This window comes from Macaca mulatta, chromosome 13 (genome assembly GCF_049350105.2).
Source record: "Macaca mulatta isolate MMU2019108-1 chromosome 13, T2T-MMU8v2.0, whole genome shotgun sequence".
NCBI classification, from domain to species: domain Eukaryota; kingdom Metazoa; phylum Chordata; class Mammalia; order Primates; family Cercopithecidae; genus Macaca; species Macaca mulatta.
Genome location: NC_133418.1, coordinates 49726222 through 49744878, shown reverse-complemented (window position 1 = coordinate 49744878; position 18657 = coordinate 49726222). Strand labels below are relative to the sequence as shown.

At 43.7% G+C, this 18657-nt stretch overlaps 1 protein-coding gene across 1 annotated transcript in view; it reads right to left on the bottom strand.

Moving 5' to 3' along the window:
* Positions 1 to 4228: 4228 nt before the first annotated feature.
* TACR1 (tachykinin receptor 1) overlaps positions 4229 to 18657 on the bottom strand; it is a 147795-nt gene continuing 133366 nt past the window's right edge. The window contains 3 exon segments of the mRNA NM_001037861.1: positions 4229 to 4580; positions 6091 to 6287; positions 8444 to 8594. Of these exon segments, the coding sequence (NP_001032950.1) occupies positions 4289 to 4580; positions 6091 to 6287; positions 8444 to 8594 (640 nt within the window). The 3' untranslated portion in view covers positions 4229 to 4288.

Below are 18657 nucleotides of genomic sequence, written 5' to 3'. Positions count from 1 at the left end.
CATACCCCTTCGTTATGAATTTGGAGTCTTTACTGCCACAAATATTTTAAATGACATTCTACAGCTTTAACTCATCTGAGTATCTGAGGTGAGCTATGATTTTATTCCAAAGCTGTTTCTAGCTTCCCAGCAACCATTCTGGTTCTCCCAGGGCTCATCTGCCTCTCGCCGCTCTGAAAGTCTCCAGTTCTTGCCACTCTTTTATAAACAATTTAAATTGTCTCCTCCTCCTGGGGAACAGAGGGTGAATGATTTCTTTTGAGAAGATTCAGCTTTAATTGCACCTCTTATTAAACACACACAATGTTTTACATATGATTTGTGGGGAACTTGGAGGGGACTTGCAGATTCCTTAAAGCTTATCCACGTACTCCCATTGAAGATGCCTCGATTTAAATAAAACATCTGTATTACTTGTTTCTGATACTAACTGTGTTGGATAGTCTATGTTCTCAAAACTCCCTCTTTCAGTGCCTTTGCAGATGTTGCCACTACAAGTCTGTTTCCAGCTGCTTATTGTTCTTTTGATGGAGCTGCTGGGGGTGAGGTGGCACAGGGGACAGGCAATCCAAGGTGTACGAGGCAGATTGCCAGGGATCACAGGGATTATCACTGATGTTTCAAAGCCTGCCACAGGTTTCCTGACATGTGTTTTCAAACACAGGGGGCTGGATCAAAGCTTGGGTGGCAGTTGTGGAGGTACATGGCTCAGATCCCTCTTTGAGGAAGAATGGCAGGGCAGTTGGCTGACAGCCTCCAGCTGCAGGGCTTCGGCATCCACCATGGTGTTCAAACACAGAGCACTTTCCCCAGAGAGCCCCAGCCAGTGGCTGAGCACGGCAGGGCATCAGGCTTAGCCATTTCTGCTAACATGCAGTGTCTCTCTGGGCAATCTTTGCACATGTTGGGCTGGGAGCTGCACTACAGTCTAAGGCTCTTCCTAACCACCCCTTTTTTCCCAGGTGTCAGATTGGCATGGTGGTCTGAGTACTTCTGCTTTCTTTCCCCGTTGTCTTTCTCAGATGTTATTTCCCCCAACCTCCTGTCCTATGAAAACTCTTGTGCTTATAACTCGATTGTCGTGTCTGCATCCTGACACAGCTCTCTTCATAGGCAACATCACTGTCATTTCACATAATCCCACCTCCCTTCCCAGATCTCAACCTGAGAACAGTTCCCACGTCTTCCCAACCCATTTCATCACAGAGGTAAGAGTTTGCTGAACATTGATTCCATCCTTCTAGCTACGCAAGTTATTAGGGTTCCTAGTACCATCCCATTTAGTGTCCTATAGGATGTTTAGGACCCCTAGAGAAGAGACAGAGGCGTGAGAGAGTGAAACACATACTTTATTTCTGTGTAGATATTCTTTCCAGGAGCCCAGGCTTGAAAATGTGGAAACCTCAGGAATGGCCCCTCTCCACTTACACTCTTCTCCCCACAAATTAGGCCAGTCCCCTTTCCCCAGGATTCCACTCTGTCCTTATCTCTTAGTATTCTCCTGGGGCATAAGGAGGGGAAGGACTCTTGTTCTCTAGCTCCTCTCATAAAGGCTCCCCACTCCCCTCCTCAATTAGTGTGGTCTAGGAACTGTGAGTTCAGGACATACATCAGGGCTCCTCCCTGAGAAAGCATGAGGAGGAGGAGGAGGAGGAGGAGGAGGAGGAGGAGGAAGAGATCGGCACAATACAAATATCACAGTGTCAGCAACGAGATCTCACATTTTGAAAGTCACATAACAAAGATGGTTCCTTGATATTTCATATTCTATTACTACTGGACATTACACCAAGGAAACACACTTAGATAAACACAGGGTGACGCATTTCTAGAATAAGAATGTGACCCATGCACAGTACAAATCACGGTGCTTCTCACATGTGGGAGATGATGACATTTTTGTGTTAGTGGACATTGGAGACTGGGTCAGAGGAAGGCTTGCTGGCACTCTCCAAGCAGATGCTTTGCCATATTGGAAACTGCCCAGGACCATGCAACATTCCCTTTTACTATGCACAGAGATGATGCTGTTCAACCTTATTCCTTTAGGTCCCCTGGAATGACTGACAGCTCCCTTTGTAAGTACCCCAGAGAACTCTCATTCCAGAGGCTCTCCAAAGATCCCAGTCTTTGGCTTGACTGCCCATGTTGAGCGTGGGTTTTTAGAACACTGTGGAGAATCTGTCCTCTCAGATGCCTCCACGACTGCTGGGCACCTTGGACTCACTAGGACTGGTGAGTTAGTTAGTGATGGCCAATAAGGTGGGCTCCTCAAGAGCTGCAGGGGCTGTGTGTCCCCAGCTCAGGGCAAAGTCCAGAGCAGGCGCTCAGTTAATCCTCATTGAGCTCAACTCCAACCTTCTCTTCCATAGATGGGATGTCCCCAGCTTCTTGACACCGTCTTCTTAGGTACTTCTCATAATCATGTTAGCTGTTTACATCCTTCCAAAGTGAGTAATCCATACACAGCAAGGGTCTTTTGGAAGTATGACTAATGCTTAGGGCACTAACTTTTGTTGCTGCTAAATTTTGTCTTCCATTTATATATCTGCAATGATCTGGCTTCACTTAATTTATTTAATACTTCCTATGCTGCTTTGGAGAATGTGGTTCTCGAGGTTTTCTGGCTTATACTATTGCTTCTTCCCCCAGGCCTGCGGATACCCTGGTAGAATTAGAGCTAATAGGACTGGCAAAGGCTGTAAACAGTGCATTGTTCTCCCCTTAATGGTATGGATGTGGCACATGTGCACCCATTATGTAAACTACCAGGAGGACATTCATGGATGTTACACGAAGCTTCTGCTTCCAGCCAAATCTGGACAAAACACAGATCTGGGAGACAGAAAAAGAAAACTGCGTGCTCATCTTCTGGAAACTCTAAATCCGAATTAGGATTCAAAGCATTCAGTTCATGGCTCTTGGAAGACTGACTGTCCTTTAGGGTTGATGAGTCATTCTATCTTGTAGAGACAGGAAGCTGGCAAAGCCATGGGGCAGGGAGGAGACATTCAGAGAGTCTGAAGGGAAAATGCAAGATGCTCTCTTCCCAGAAGTGCAGCTGCAAAGTGCAGCCTTCTCGCTTGTCGCACATATGAGCATGATGCGAGTGTAAAATTAAGAATCAAGGTTAGGGCCCCCACCCTAAAATACCCAAAAGGTCAAAGCAGGAAGCCCATGTTTGTCTTCTCTGACAGTGTTCTGCAGCTGTGAAATTCAACCTGCTAACACCGGATGGATGTAGGCTTTGGCATGAAGTCCTCTGCTCTGTCAAAAGCCAAAACTTTCCAGGAGAAGGAATGTACTCAGGATTTTAAGACAAATCGGAGAATGTCTGAGATGGATAGTTACAGATGGCCTTAGCAGTTGCTACATCTCCAGGAACTGGGTATTATTTATGAAACTCACTGCTTCTATTCTTTTATTCTTTTTTTTTTTTTATAGAACAAACAAAAAAACTCCCATACAACCTTGAACCATATGATGTTAAGATTCAAAGGAACACTTAGATTATCTAACTCAGCCTCCTTGTTTATAAGTAGGAAAAGAGGGTCATCCACACATTAAATGCAGTGCAAGTCTACCAACTCCTGGTCTGTAAGAGACATTAGCAGGTATCAGTGGACATATTCTGCTTGCGTCGGCTGCTCAGGACAGTCACTGGGGACATAATGTGGAAGCTCGAGGTTCTTAATCTCATGATGTGTAAATGCACTGAAATACTGAGATGCCAAAAAGGGGAATACATATGTTTCTTTTCACAGATGCTTTGAAGAAAGGGCTAAATTTTTCATTTAGATGTTATGTGGCGCTTTCTTTTGTTCATCCTGTCAAGTGTAGGCTGGGGTGATGGGAGCCTCCAGCTGCAGGAGGCTAATGTGAAATAACTTTATTGAAGTAACACGGGGCTCCGGGAAAATGAGTCTTCCGGGTCTGCAGCTGTGCTGCAGAATTCATCCTGAAATGAGCACTCGCATGCAGCCAAAGTCACTTCCAGAATCATAGAATGAATGGGCTTTTGGGAAAAGCTGGTCCAACCTTTTATTTTACAGGCTCAGCAGAGTTCAATGACTTGGTTTGAGTCACATAGCATGAAGGTGGCAAAGATAGGGAAGAATTGAGATTTTTTTTGACTTGAGGATGAAACGTTTTCCCTAAGCCATACTGACCCTTTTTGCAAGCCCCAATGTGAGGGTGTTTCTAATGGTTCCAGATGAAGGGCATTTCCATGCATGAAGGGAGGCAGGACAAAGGCAGTGGGGGCTGCACCTGCCAAAGGCCCTGTGACCTAGGAGACCACATTGGAGGAGAAGCTGAAGCTCTCTGTCATGGTTTTGGAGTCGCTTCGTGAAGAGCAGTTGGAGGTCAGGTCCAGGGATGAAGGTGTGGCCTTGGGGCCATCCTCTGGCTCCTCCTCATGGGCCCCCACCACTGTGGAGATGGTGGTCTCCAGGCGGCTGACTTTGTAAACACTGCCCTGGGTCTGGAGATAGCGGGTGGATTTCATTTCCAGCCCCTCATAGTCGCCGGCGCTGATGAAGGGGCAGCACCGGAAGGCATGCTTGAAGCCCAGACGGAACCTGGAGAGTGAGCAGATGAAGAGGTGACCCTTTGGGATGGCCTGCTCAGAGGGCTGCCTACCGTTGCATCAGCTTGTTAACACATGGACATACCCAAGCATGATTCTGTTATTGTTTTTAAAATTAACTCACAGCTGGAGATGCTGAGGCCAAAAAGGCTTAAGGGTCAGTCAACAAGGTCAAATCCAAGACTAGAAAAAAATCCGTCACTGGAACAATCTTTATGTGAAATATGTCTTTACTAGGGGTGGCCCTGAACTATGCTGTCTCCCCCCACATGGGGTCAGCAGACTTTGGGTCAATTCTACATCAACAAAACGCATTCACTAAGTGTTTACTATGTGCACAGCGCTGTGCTAGTTACTGGGTGGTAAAAACACATATCAAGATTCAGTCCTTCCCCTCGAGTAGCCCATTGACTGAAGGAGGACTCTCCGCCATCATGTTCCTTCAGTGTGCCTCAGTTTCTCCGGTTGTTAAATAGGAAGAATTAACCTTTACTTAAAGGTATGCTGCTAGATTTAACCTAAAAAAAAGTGCAGGTGGGTCATGAAACTTTTAGAAATAAGGGTGAATGTGTGAGTTAGACTAACAGAGACCCTTTGGACAAGTTGAAGAGAAGGTCTTTCCCCAAATTCCTAGTACCCGAGTGTCTGATTCACAGAAAGCACCTTACAGGCTGAGGACTGATGGATATAAAGATGGTAACAAGCATTTTATTCTTCTCCTTCCTCTCCCACCTCCTTCCCCACCCGGAGGCTGGTGCTGCTCTGAATGACAGACTGTGCTGCAGCCATTGTGTGTCCCAGACTGCTTTTGGGAGCCCTCTGCACCCCATGGTGAATTCCCTACCGCTGACCACCATTCCTGAAGGGCTCTGCCTTCTGTTACTTCTCTGACGTTGGCTTCTGCTGCAGGATGGCTCTCCCCAACCCATTTGACTAAGTGAGGGCAGGAATCAGGCCTCTGGGGTCACAACTCCTTTTTGCCTTACCTTGTCCTGCTGGAACTGCTGGAAGAAAGTGGGTAAAGCTGCTCAGATCATAAGATGAAATGGGAAGAGGACAGTGAGAGATCAGAGAAGGCAAATGTGCTCTGTGCGGGGATGGAATTCTTTCTGCATGCATAGCCCACTGTGTACTGGATCCACAGAGCAGAGTGAACAAACTCACACGCCACGGCCTGGAGCCTGGATCCAGCTTGCAGACCTGCCTTACAATGCATTAACCACAGAAGTTTTTAATTCCCCCACTAGTTGCCAGTATCTATAAATCAGAAGAGTTTGGACAATAATATGGATTTCTGGTTCCCCTTGGAAAAGAAAAAAAGAAAATCAATCCACTCTGGGCTCCCATTCCTGGATGGTGATAATCAGCCAGGCTGAGTTGTGTGATGACAAGTTAGCTGCAGTCCCCGCTTGTCCCTCTTGTCTCACAGCTGGGTTTACTCATTTAGGATGAGGTAGATGGTCTTGTGGCCCCTGGAGAGCTCATGGGGTTGGGGTCCTTACCTGTCATTGAGGCAGCAGTAGATGATGGGGTTGTACATAGTGGAGCTCATGGCCAACCACATGATGGCCAGGTAGACCTGCTGGATAAACTTCTTCAGGTAGAGATCCGGGTTGATGTAGGGCAGGAGGAAGAAGATGTGGAAGGGCAGCCAGCAGATGGCGAAGGTGCACACCACGACGATCATCATTTTGACCACCTGGCAAGAGGGTGAGACAGGTGAGACCACCAGCACATCCCCCTCTCTCATGGCTACTTCCTTTTTCCTCCCATGTCCTCACTGTGCACAGTATGGGATAAAGTGGGAAGTATTTAAAAGAAGCCCCTTCAAGGAGGAGAAAGGATCCTTACTACATGGTGCTACAGGACTTTGGTTATGTCAGCTGTTCTCGAAGTGTGGTCCCAGAACCAGTATCATCACCATCCCCTGGGAACTTGTTAGAAATGCAAATACTTGGACCCTATTTCAGACTTACTGAATCAGAAACTCTGGGGATAGGAACCCAAATTCTGGGTGTGACAAACCTTTCAGATGCTTCTGATGCATGCTCACATTTGGGGACTACTGTGTTACATTATTCTTCATGACTGGAGGAACCCAGGGAGACAAATTAATGAGCAAACGTGAAAGGTTGTTCAGGAGGGAAAGGCCTGGGGCAGCAGGCTGGGTGGGCGGGCACAGCAGAAGGGGTGGGACAAGGGGAGACACAGTGAGCTAGGGCAAGCTGCTTGCTTTGGAGACTGAGCGGGAGGGAAGGGGAAGGGAAAAGATTTGACTAGCTGCAGTCAGGGAGTGCCAGATGTTTAAAAGCGATTTAAAAGAAGGTTTTGTGAATACTGGATACTATGATCTGAATGTTTGTGTCGCTTCAAATTTATATGTTGAAATCCTAACCCCTAAGGTAATGGCATTAGCAGGTGGCCTTTGGGAACCAATTAGGTCTTCAAGTCAGAGCCCTCATCAATTAAATTAGTGCCATTATAAAATAGGACTGAGAGAGACCCCTCTCCCCTTCTACCATCTGAGGACATAGAAAGTGCCATCCATGAACCAGGAAACAGGTCCTCCTGAAATACCAAATCTATCTGTGCTTTGATCTTGGGCCTTCCAGCCACTAGAGCTATGAGAAATCAGTTTCTATTGTTTTTAAGCTCCCAGTCAAAGGCATTTTGTTATAGCAGCCCAAATGGACTAAGACACCAGGCGATGTAACCCCTTCCCAAGACATCTTTAGCAAAGAACTCTACAGCATTCATATAATGCTATGCAGAGAAGTACCAACAGAGAATACTATGCAAAGAAGTACCAAAGAATAAAAAAAGGAATGAGAAAGCTCTTTATATACTGATTTTCAAAGATCTTGTCAATTTTGAGTGAAACAAGTGAGAACAGCATGTATTTACTATTTGTGTAAAAAAGAAGAGAAAATAATATATATTTACTTGCTTATAAATGCCAGTATCTAGAAGGGTTAAGAAACAAATAACAATGGTTACCATTGTATGCATATCTGTGTGTGTCCATGTGTGCGTGTGTGTGTGCAAGCTTGGGGCCTGGGTAGATGGCAGATCTAGAAGGGAGAGAGGCTTCCCATGATAATAATTAAATTTTTTTAAATATTTCATTTTGAACTAATTGAAGGCCCTCAAGAAGTTGCAAAAGTAGTGCAAAACAATTCCAGGTACTCTTCAACTAGCCTCCTGCAATGATATCATCTTACATAACCATCCCACATTATCAAAACCAGGACACTGATCATTCATCAAACTACTGACTGTATTTGGGTTTTGCCAGTTTTTACATGCACTCTTTTTTTGGTGTATAGATTTATGAAATTTCATCACAAGTATAGATGAAAACACAAGCACAGTCAGGATACAGAGCTGCTCCATCACTGCAAAGAAACTCACTCATGCTCTTGCTTTGTAGGCCACTCCTTCCAAGCCCCCCCAAACACTGACTCCTGGCAACCTGATCCATTCTTCATCACTATAATTTTGTTCCTTTGAATGCTTTTTGATGTTTGAACCACGTGAATGTATTATCTTGTCAAACTTTAAATAAATAATAAAAAGAGGACCAAATCACTCTTCGCTGATTTTTTATTTAAGTGTGTGTGTTTTAATGGATCAACAGGTTGCAATTACTCTTAAAGAGCAAGCGAGGTGGCTCATGCCTGTCCAGCCAGATCTGGGTTCCAAAGACACTGAAGAAAGATTCCTCTCCTCTCTGTTGTTCCTCAGACCTAGGGATATCTTGTGCTTGCTGCCTCTGGGGCTCACAAGTGTACCGTCCCTTCTCGACAGCCTGTTGTCTGTGCCAGGGTGGGTTGGTTCTGCCTGCCCCCTGCTCACCTTGCGCTTGGCAGAGACTTGCTCGTGGTAGCGGTCAGAGGAGTCCCCGGGGATCTCACTGGCCCATAGTGTGATTCCCACTACGGTGTATGCATAGCCAATCACCAGCAGGGGGAGGAAGTAGATCAGCACAGTTACGCAGATGTGGTACCTACAGCAAGGTAAACAAGAAAGGTAAGATACTTATTGTTTCAGTTTTTTTTTTTTTGTTTGTTATTGTTATTGCAGGGGCAGTCAAGGCTTGGCAGCTACCTTTCTCAGCATTTGCCATTAATGAGCTTGGGCTATAAAGCACACTCCAGGGAGACTTGTCACCTGCATAGGGTGGAGAGGTGATACTAATGAATACACTACAGAAAACAAATCTTTTCAATTTATGTTTTTCTTGTGAACTTTTTCCATAATGAATACTCCTGCTCAGATTGAAAAAAAAAAAAAAGAAAACATTGATGACAGGGCACTGAATCTGTTGTATACTCATGGCAATTTCAGTTGATGATCAGTTCAATATCATTCGCTTCCCCCGCAAAAAATGCAAACTCAGGCTACACTAATAGAACTACAGTCTCTAAATGAAGGAGGTAATTATACCACTCAATTCATGCCTGCCAGACTACACTTATGCTCAATTTAGTACAGCGTTGTACACCAACTAGTACATTCAGTTGAGAACTACCATGATGGCTGATAAGGCCCAATTCATGCTATGTGATAAGTGGATTTATCTGTATCAGAATAATTAGCTTGAATGAGAGAGATAAGACTAATCCTAGAACTAGGATTAGTGGGTGGGTGAAAGCCACATAGCATAAGCCATTTCTAAGCCTAGGCTTTAAGAATATATCTTCACATAGAAGCTGCCTGGGTCCCTGAATTACCCCTCGGAAGACAGATGCCAACTGACTCACATTTGACTGGGACATGAGCAAGAAATAAACCTTTGTGGTGTTAAGCCTCTGAGATGTTGAGGTTTGTTACGGCAGCACAATTTATCCTTTTCTGTTAAAGGGAAGGCTTCTTTTAAGCAGAAGACTTAAATTAGGTTTTTGAATTTTGGGAAAATGTATTTTTTCTCGGGGGTTGGGGGTCCTTGGGTTGTCTGGTTAGTTATAGCCCTTTTCTTAGATATGAGTACAATGGAGATACTCAGAATTCCTAATAATAATAATAATAATACTAGGAAGAACAGCTAATATTTGGGGGCACTTTACTCTAGGTCACTGTGCAAATAACAATGCTAATGATAGTATTAATAGCAGAAATGGTAGTTAAATTTGAGTGTTGATAAAAAGCACAAAGCCAAGCATTTTACTAGCATTATCTTATTTAATCCTTAAGCAAATGATTGGGTAGGTACTATCAATCCCATTTTGTAGACGAGGAAACCAAATTTAGAATTTAATTAATTTTCTCAAATTCACAGCTGGTAAAGGGAGGAGTTGAGATTAGAATTCAGGTCTGTGATGTCAGAAAACCAGCTTCTTGTCAATGGAGAAAAGTCACCCAATGATTTTTTTCTTCCTCTCTGTTCACCATTCATGCTTATTTTATGCAATGATTTTCTTCCAATGAGGAACACCCACTTATTCACTCAATTTCTCCTTTGTAGATACTCTGTTTGCTTTTTTGTAAAGCCCCATAGTTTTTGCTACTTATTCAGTCCCTCTGCATATCAAATTTGCATTTGAAGATACTCGAAGAGTGCTTAAGTGACAAATCACAGATTGCACCAAGCAGGGTGTGAGTGCATGTGTTCTGTGCAGACAGGCTGCTCCAGTCTCACCTGGCTTTCAAAGCCCTCTGAATTGTTACCTCCTGTGGGAGCCTCAGGGCTCTCCAGCCACCATGGCAGGGATTACATATTGTGTTTCCTAGCTGATCTCAGTCCCTCCTGGTTGCTGTAATGGCATCGCTTGGAAGCAAAATGTTTGGAGACTACAGGGGTAGGGAGAACCTGAAAACCTCCAAATTGCACTGACTTCTCCTACCTGAAAGAATAGCCCTGCCTCATGCAGACTAATCGTTTGTGACCAAAACATGTCAGCTGAGCTTTGCCGAGACATTGCTGCAGGGCACTGAGCGAGATTGGGTCGGAGTGTGATGGGAGGACACTCTGGTCAACTTGCTGATGCTCCTTACCCTGGACCAGTGGCCCTCAAACTCGAGTGGGCTTCAGAATCACCTGGAGGGCTTCTACAATCCCACAGGGCTGGGTCCCATCCACAGTTTCTGACTCAGCAGGGCTGGGGTGGGCCTGAGAATGTGCATTTCTAACAAGTTCTCAAAAGATGCTGATGTTGCTGTTTGTGATTCAGACTTTGAGAAACATTGTCTTAGGCCAAGGGTTCTCAACCCCAAATGCACAAGAAATCACCAGGAAAACTTTTAAAATGATCAGTGCCCAAAGGTATTTATTCAATTGGCTTGCGGGTGGGAGCAGAAAATTACATTTTAGAAACTGTCCCCAAGTTATTCTAATAGACAGCTAGCACTGAGAACTCTTTCAGACCCTAGGTATGCAAGCCTATTGGGACTCCATTGTTGTCTGTGATTTAATGACTTTATTAAAGTGTGTATTAACTGTGTTTTCTGGTTCTGTATCTGAGGCTTTGGCATCTGGGTCCCTGCAGCTCAGGGAGGGACTGACTCTTTCAGAGCTAATTCTTTGAGAAAACAAACAACTTTCCACTTGGATGCCTTTCATATGCAAACTAACCGAAACACAGCCCATACTTCCACTTGCTTGCTTTCTTGGGCTCTTACAAGGTAGGACACTATTTTCCTGCCCTAATCACCCAAAGGCAGGCATCAGACAACTAGGGGCAGCTCCTACACCGTGGAGGCTGCTGAAGTCATTCAAACCAGCCAATCTTAAACCTGTTTACCTGGCCTTGCCTGCTCCTCCCTGAGAAAACCCCAATAAAGGCTTTCCTGTGTGGCTTGGCTTGGTGTGGGGCCATGGCCCTTTAGCTTGGGAACTGTGAGTAATAAAGTGTCTTTCAGTGGCAACCACGTCCTGATCTGTTGGCCGCACCATACCTGAATACAAAATACAATCTGCTCTTTCCCTTTGTGAAATCACAGATCAGATCATTATGAACATGCAAAGATAAATATCAGTCTTTTAAAAATCCTTCCCTTTTTAAAGAAGCAACAGTAATTGTTATTTATTTGAAAACAACAAAAAAATATGGGCTTAATTTCAGCTAAAAGGTGTTACAGTCAGGAACATTGGTTTTTCCATGTTCCTATAGGGATAATTAAATACAGCATAGAAATAGGATCCAGCAATTCTATTTTTAGGTATAGACACCAAAAATTGAAAGCCAGGACTCACACAGACATTATTTGAATCTGCACACAACACCATTCACTACAGCTAAAAGGTGGAAGCAACCCAAATGCCTACCAATAGATGAATGGACAAACAAAACGTGGCTTCTATATGCAATAGAATATCATTCAACCTTAAAAAAGAAGGACGTGATGACATGTGTGACAACATGGATGAAGCCTGCAAACATTCTGCTAACTGAATAAGCCAGACACAAAAGGAAAAGCATTGCCAGGTTCCATTTATATGATCTATACAGCATAGGCAAACTCATGGAGACAGAAAGTAGATGAGAGGTTTACCGGGAGTTGGAGGGAGCAGGTGGGAGCCATTGTCTAATGGGTACAGAATCTGTTTGAGACAAAGATGGGGATGATTTTGTTTAGGGGTGGGTGGATAGAACATTTCAGCTGTTACAGAAAGGTTGAAATAAAGAAGTAGCTCTGGAAATGGATAGTAGTGATGGTTGTACAACCTCGTGAATTTACTTAATGTCACTGAATTGTACACTATAAAATGGCAAATTTTGTTATACATATTTTATCACAATAAATTTAGTAACAAATTATGTAAGAAAAATTGAGCGAAGCTGGCATTCTAGGTTTCCAGATTCGCAGTCTTTTGCTCCCCCGAGGCACTTGACAACTACACCCTCCCCGTGCCACATCCCCACTGAAAAATAAAAGGCAGATTTGATTCTTGGATGAGATAAAAGGTTAAACACATCCTTCTAAATATTGCTCAGATAAACCCCATTTACATAGAAATTACAAATGGTCAATCCAAACAGTGTCCAACTTATCAAAAATTATAAATGAATGTAGGTCAAATCAATGAAATTCCATTATTAGAAAATATAAAATTCAATACTTTTTTTTACCTTGATGTCTTTTTAGAAAAGTATATATATATATATATATTTTTTTTTTAACCATATCTTGTAATTAACTGGAGATACGTCTATTTTGTGTGTATATTTGTCAAAATCATTATTTTAGAGAGCTGGTCAATGAGCCAGCACAATCTTATTTTGTTTGGCTCCATGTTTGTTTTGGCTTTCATTCTGCTATTTCCTAGATTTCTGCCAGTTAGGATTTTATCAGCTCTCAGAATAAATATCTGCCTTGGGAGAAGAGATCTGGGGTTAAGGATACACTATAAGTGAGCATAACAGCAACAGCAAGAGGCAGCATCAGAAGAGACTGGCTGGCCTCCAGCTGGTGAGATATGTGCTGGGTTGTCATAGACATGAGAGAACCCAGCACAACGATTTTGATCATTAAATCCTGCTGATGGACTCAACGGAACTTTCAGAAGGAAGGCTCAAGCAACAACTTCATGCCTTTGTTCATCCCTGTAAGCAGTGAATGAGGCTTGACACATTTTACAGGATAAGCTTCCCGAATGCAGACCATGTAGCCTCAAATCCTGCAGATTCCCTTGTCCTTAATGCCGTAATATCTTGGTGCTCACTAATCTAGGTTTCCTTATGTCCCACTAGCTGGGATCATTGTCGAAAGCAAGAATAGTTTCAGTTTCTGAAATAATCCTCAGGATTTGAAATCAAGGTTGATAGGTTTATTAAATAATAACCAGGTGTTGTCATAGTGTACTTGGTGGAGACTCTGGGTGCCTTAAGGTAGGGGAAGAAGGCGGCCAAGAGGGCACAGCTCTGGGTTCTCCATCTTTATTCTAATGAGATAGCTCTGCTTTGCTGGGTTTATATATTGACTTTCTGTGGATGATATTGTTCAGGGGTGGGTGGGTAGAAAATTTCAACTGTTACAAAGAGGTCAAAGAGCATTGATAGAATCCCAACCCCGATCCAATGCATTACCATTCTTTGCAATATCCATACCACATAATCATCCAGAATCTTCTTGAATACCCCTTGTGACATGCTGCGCACTACTTCTAAAGCTGAGCTACATCAGTGACCCTTGGAAGCTTATTAGAGATTCAGACTCTCAGGCTCCACCCCGAGGGACAAAATCAGAATATGCATTTTAACAAGACTACCCAGTAATTCCTGTGTATGTTCAATTGGAAGCACACAGCTCTTGGTCTTGGTTACACATTGGAATTGCCTGGGGAGCCTTGAAAAATTCCAATGTGTAGATCCCACTCTAGAGCTTCTGATTTAATTGGCCTGCAGTGCAGCTTTGGGCTCCAGAGATCTAGAAGCTCCCCAGGTGATACTCCTGTGCAGCTGGGGCTGAGAATCACTGGCATTGAGACTTCTGATGCTGGTAGCTGCGACTGATGCAGTTCCTCCTTAAACCCAGTGAATAACCTGTGGTCACGTAGCTTTCACACTTAATCCTACGTCACAAGCAAACCTGAATCTGCAAACCTTCTGGGATGGTCCTGCAAACGCAAGGTGACCATGAACTTGTGGTTCCCCAGAGCCCCCTTTGCATTGAGGGCTTTTGAGGCCATCTCTCATTTGATACTAGCTGAGCAGCCTCATTCCTCCTGCTCTTTCTCAAATGTCCCTCATGTTCTCTCTCCTTCTCACAGCATGGTGCTAGATTCTTGACTTTTTACTTCCTGGAAAAAAAATAGCAGGTCAATGTGGCTTCTTGACAGTAAAAGAAAGCAATACTCATGTATTTCTTGGTTGACTCACATCTGGATGTTACAGCCAAATTCCAAAGATCTTTGAAAGTTCTCTTGGAGGCAGGCAAAAATTGCAACTGGTTAATCGATAAATTCAGCAAAGATTTATTCAGCACCTATTCTATATCTGGTCCTGTGCTAGGGGCTGCGGACACTGAGGAGAGTTCCAATTGTTTTCTTCTTCTGGAGCTCACAGTCTGCAGGGGAGTAGTGCCAAAGAGTGTGCCATGGGAAGTGGTTGACAGTGGTTACCTCTTCAAGGGGAGTGGAGACATTGAGTAGGGGTGTGAGTGAGCCTTTTTCAAATATAGATACAATGTAAAAATTAAAAATAAACCTAAATACAATGGTCCAGTGTTTTGTGCATGTGTGTAAGTGTATAATGCACTGGTGAGATATTCAACCAAGCTGGTCAAGGAAGCTTCCTGGAGGAGAATTGCATGGCTAAGCCCTGATACACAAGTAGGAGGTAGGCAGGTGAGGTGGGCACTATCGGGAGGGGAGGGAGCAAGTGCAAAGGCATGGGGAAGGAGCCTGGCATGAGGCAGGCACTAAGATGCCATTTGAACTGAACAGGACATGGCTGTGTGAGGAAGTGCCAGAAGACTTGGCTAGAAAGGAAGACAGAAGCAAATCACAAAGGGCCTTTTATGATAGCCTGGAGAGTTGTGATTTATTCTGAAGTTGGTGGAAAACCATGAAGTGGTTTTAAACAGAGAATGAACACGGTCAGATGCTTGTGCTCTGGCAGTAGTGGAGCAAGTGGACGGAGGTGGGAAAGCCCAGAGGCAGTGAGCCTTTGGGGTGCTCTGTGGACCTGGCAGGAAGTGGTGCTGGCCTAAGTGAGGGCTGTGGCAGGACGGATGGACGTTAGGAGGGGAGAGATTCAGGAAGCACTGTGGCTTGCAGGAAGAGCTAGTGGACTTGGCTGTGGATGGCAGAATTTACCTGAATTTCTGGCCTGGGTGAATTGGGGAGTGAAGGTGACTGTCACTAGTGTGGGGACCCAGGAAAGAGGAACAGGCTTGTCGGGGGGAGTTGGTAGATTGTCTTTTGGACATGTTGACCTTGAGGGCCAGCAGTTACATGTCTGGATCTGGATTTGGGCTGGTATTAGATTTGGGAGTCCTCATGTGTCCAAAAACCATAAGAAGACAAGGGGATGCAAGATGGCTCTGAGAAGAGAGGAGGTTCACATCTGGGGGGTGGGGGCAACACCAGGGGAAAGGCTGGAGGGGAGAGGGAGGAGCAGGGGGAGAGAGACTCCAGGGGCAGGTAGAGTCTGCCTTTGTGAGGGTGGGAACTTGATCTCTATTTTTGGACATCAGAGACCCAGGTCAGATTCAATTTTAGTGGCATCATCAGAGAAAGTGATGATGGACCAGGTGAGTCAAGTGGGAAGGGAGGAACTGGAGGCAGTGGGTGTAGACTCCATTCTTAATACACTTGGCCATGGGAAGGAGGGGAGAGAGCAGTCGTTAATTGGGGCCAAGGGCCAAAGGAAGCTGTCTGGGTGTCTGGTTGAAAGGATAGGGGATATGTCTACCCTGGGTTATAGAGACCCGAGTACATGTCCCATCTTTCTGCTCTTCAGAGACAGGCCAGGACAAGGCCTCCATCAAGGATGGAGACTTGTGTCTCCATCCAGACACAAGTCCTGGGCAGGAATGTCCCAGAGTCACCCTGTCTCGCGATGGGGTGAGCCATCAAGGTAGATGCTCAAGCGCACATATTTAATTCATGGAAGAACTGGTGTCACAGGATCCCCATGCTCAAACACCGCTGCCTCCTGGTGGAGTCAATTCCCCTGGGGCAGCTCCTCAGTGGGAAGACCACACTGACACCTACCAATGAACAAGACAGGGAACGAAGCAAATTCTTACTGCAGTCTCTGCTCAAATTGCACAAGTCAGAATTTCGTTGTGTTGTTCTCCAGGTTACTTTTTATATATGACTATTTCATCTGCTTGATTAGATTAAATGTTCCTTATAGGCAGAGCCCATGTGGTGCTCCTCTATTTTCATTACCAAATCGGCACCAAGGAAATACTTCATAGAAAAATATCATCTCGGGTTTCAAAAAACATTAGAATTCTCACCATACTTGTCCCCCTCATCCAGCAAGAAGCCCTCCTGACAGCATCCTCCGTAGAAATTGGTCCAGCATCTGCTTGAATGAGAGTGCCTGAGCTTTTCTTACCTATTTATTCTTTAATAGATAGGTTTCTCACTACAAGTACTATATACTCATTGTCGATTTGAAAATACAGACAGGCATTGAAAAAAACTTCAAGGTTTTTCTAATCATGTCACCTAGAAATAAATTCTGAGAAAATGGATTGATACCTTCCTATATCTTCCTACACACACTCATATTTGTACACACATAAGCATACTGTTAGATTACTTTAAAAACAATGCTATGTCACAATCATCTTTTTATGTCAATAAATATTTCTATAACAAAATTTTTAATAGCTGTGATAATGTTCTATTGCATGGAGGTACTGTAGTTATTTAGCTAGTCTTCTATTTCTTCTATTTGGTACATTTGAGTTATTTACAATATTCTAATATTTAAGTGATACTTTAATTAACATATTCAAATATGTGTTGTTGCTTCCATTTTTATTTCCCAAGATTAAAGTCACCAGACCTAAGTTAAAGGGTTTTTAAAAGGTTTGATATATATGGTCAATTTCCAGAAAATATGTGCCAATCTGTACCAGTTTATGAGATTACCCTTTCATTTGCACAGCTGCACTGGGCATTGTCAAGTATCATAGTGTTTGCCAACATGATAGGTCACACATGGTCCTCTAATTCTTAACTCATTGTAAATTAAAATTTTATAATTGTATTAGTCCATTTTCATGCTGCAGATAAAGACATACCTGAGACTGGGTAATTTTCGAAAGAAAGAGTTTTATTAGACTTACAGTTCCATGTGGCTGGGGAGGCCTCAAAATCACGGCAGCAGGTGAAAGGCACGTCTCACACGGTGGCAGACAAGAGAAAAACTTGTGCGGGGAAACTCCTCTTTTTAAAACAATCAGATCTTGTGAGACTTATTCACCATCACAAGAACAGCATGGGAAAGACCTGCTCCCATGATTCAGTTACCTCCCACTGGGTCCTTTTCACAACACATGGGAATTCAAGATGAGATTTGGGTGGGGACACAGCCAAACCATGTCAATAATTACGCTTTTTCATCATTTTCATTTCTTTTTTTGTGAACTGCCTGCTTGTATAATTTACCCAATTGTATATTGGGGTGTTCACATTGTCTTTCCTAATTTGGAAAGAACTCTTTATGGCGTCTATCATATTATACTTAGAAGGGCCTTCTCCATTCCAAAATCACAAAAACATTTACTGATATTATTTATTTATTTATTTATTTATTTTCATTATAACTATTCAGCCCATGAAGGATTTATTTTGTGGTGAGTATTATGAGAAGAAACTCCAAATATTTTTTTCTCCAACGTCGTTTACATTTTTCCCAGGACCACTTATTGGATACTCTATCCTTTTCCTGATGATTTGAATTTGCACTTGGACCACATACCATTCGCTATATTCTTGGCCCTGTTTCTGAGTTTTTGTTCTGTTTCCTTCATCTATCCCTCCTTACTGGTGTCAGCTCTGCACCATCTCAATTTTTATGACTTTGTAATACATCCTTTATCTATGGCAGTACAAATCTCCTCTTATTTCTGGGATAGAAACTGACCTGGATTACTGTGGTCTGAACTCAGATCACACAGGACTTGAATCGTTGAACAAATGAACCCTTAATAGTGGCTGCACCATTAGAATGTCCTGAATTTTACTTAGTTTTTTAAAATAAAATAGCTTCAGACCTGCACGTTTCTTATGAAGAAGGTTAGAGAATGGTCTCAGTTATTCACAGCCGGGTTGTCAGCTTCTCAGAAGAGATCAGGTTGTAAATCCACTGGCCCCTCCCAGCATGACATGCATGATGAAGTGTAGTGGTGAATGCTGTTGGTCTGCCTTGGATCTCATGTCCCCATTACAGATTCTTTCTTAGGCAGCAGTCTTAGGCAAAAGAAAAAAAAATGTTCTGAAAAGGGTATGTTGCCAGGAATGGCTCAAGAGTCTGGGAATGCTCTCACGAGAGGTATTGAAACACAGACTCACGCAGGAAGAAGCTGAGCTCCCTCACCCACACTCCTCCTCACTCCAGTCTGCTTAGGGAGAGGAGGGAGGGCAGTAATGGTATTTGAGGAGGCAA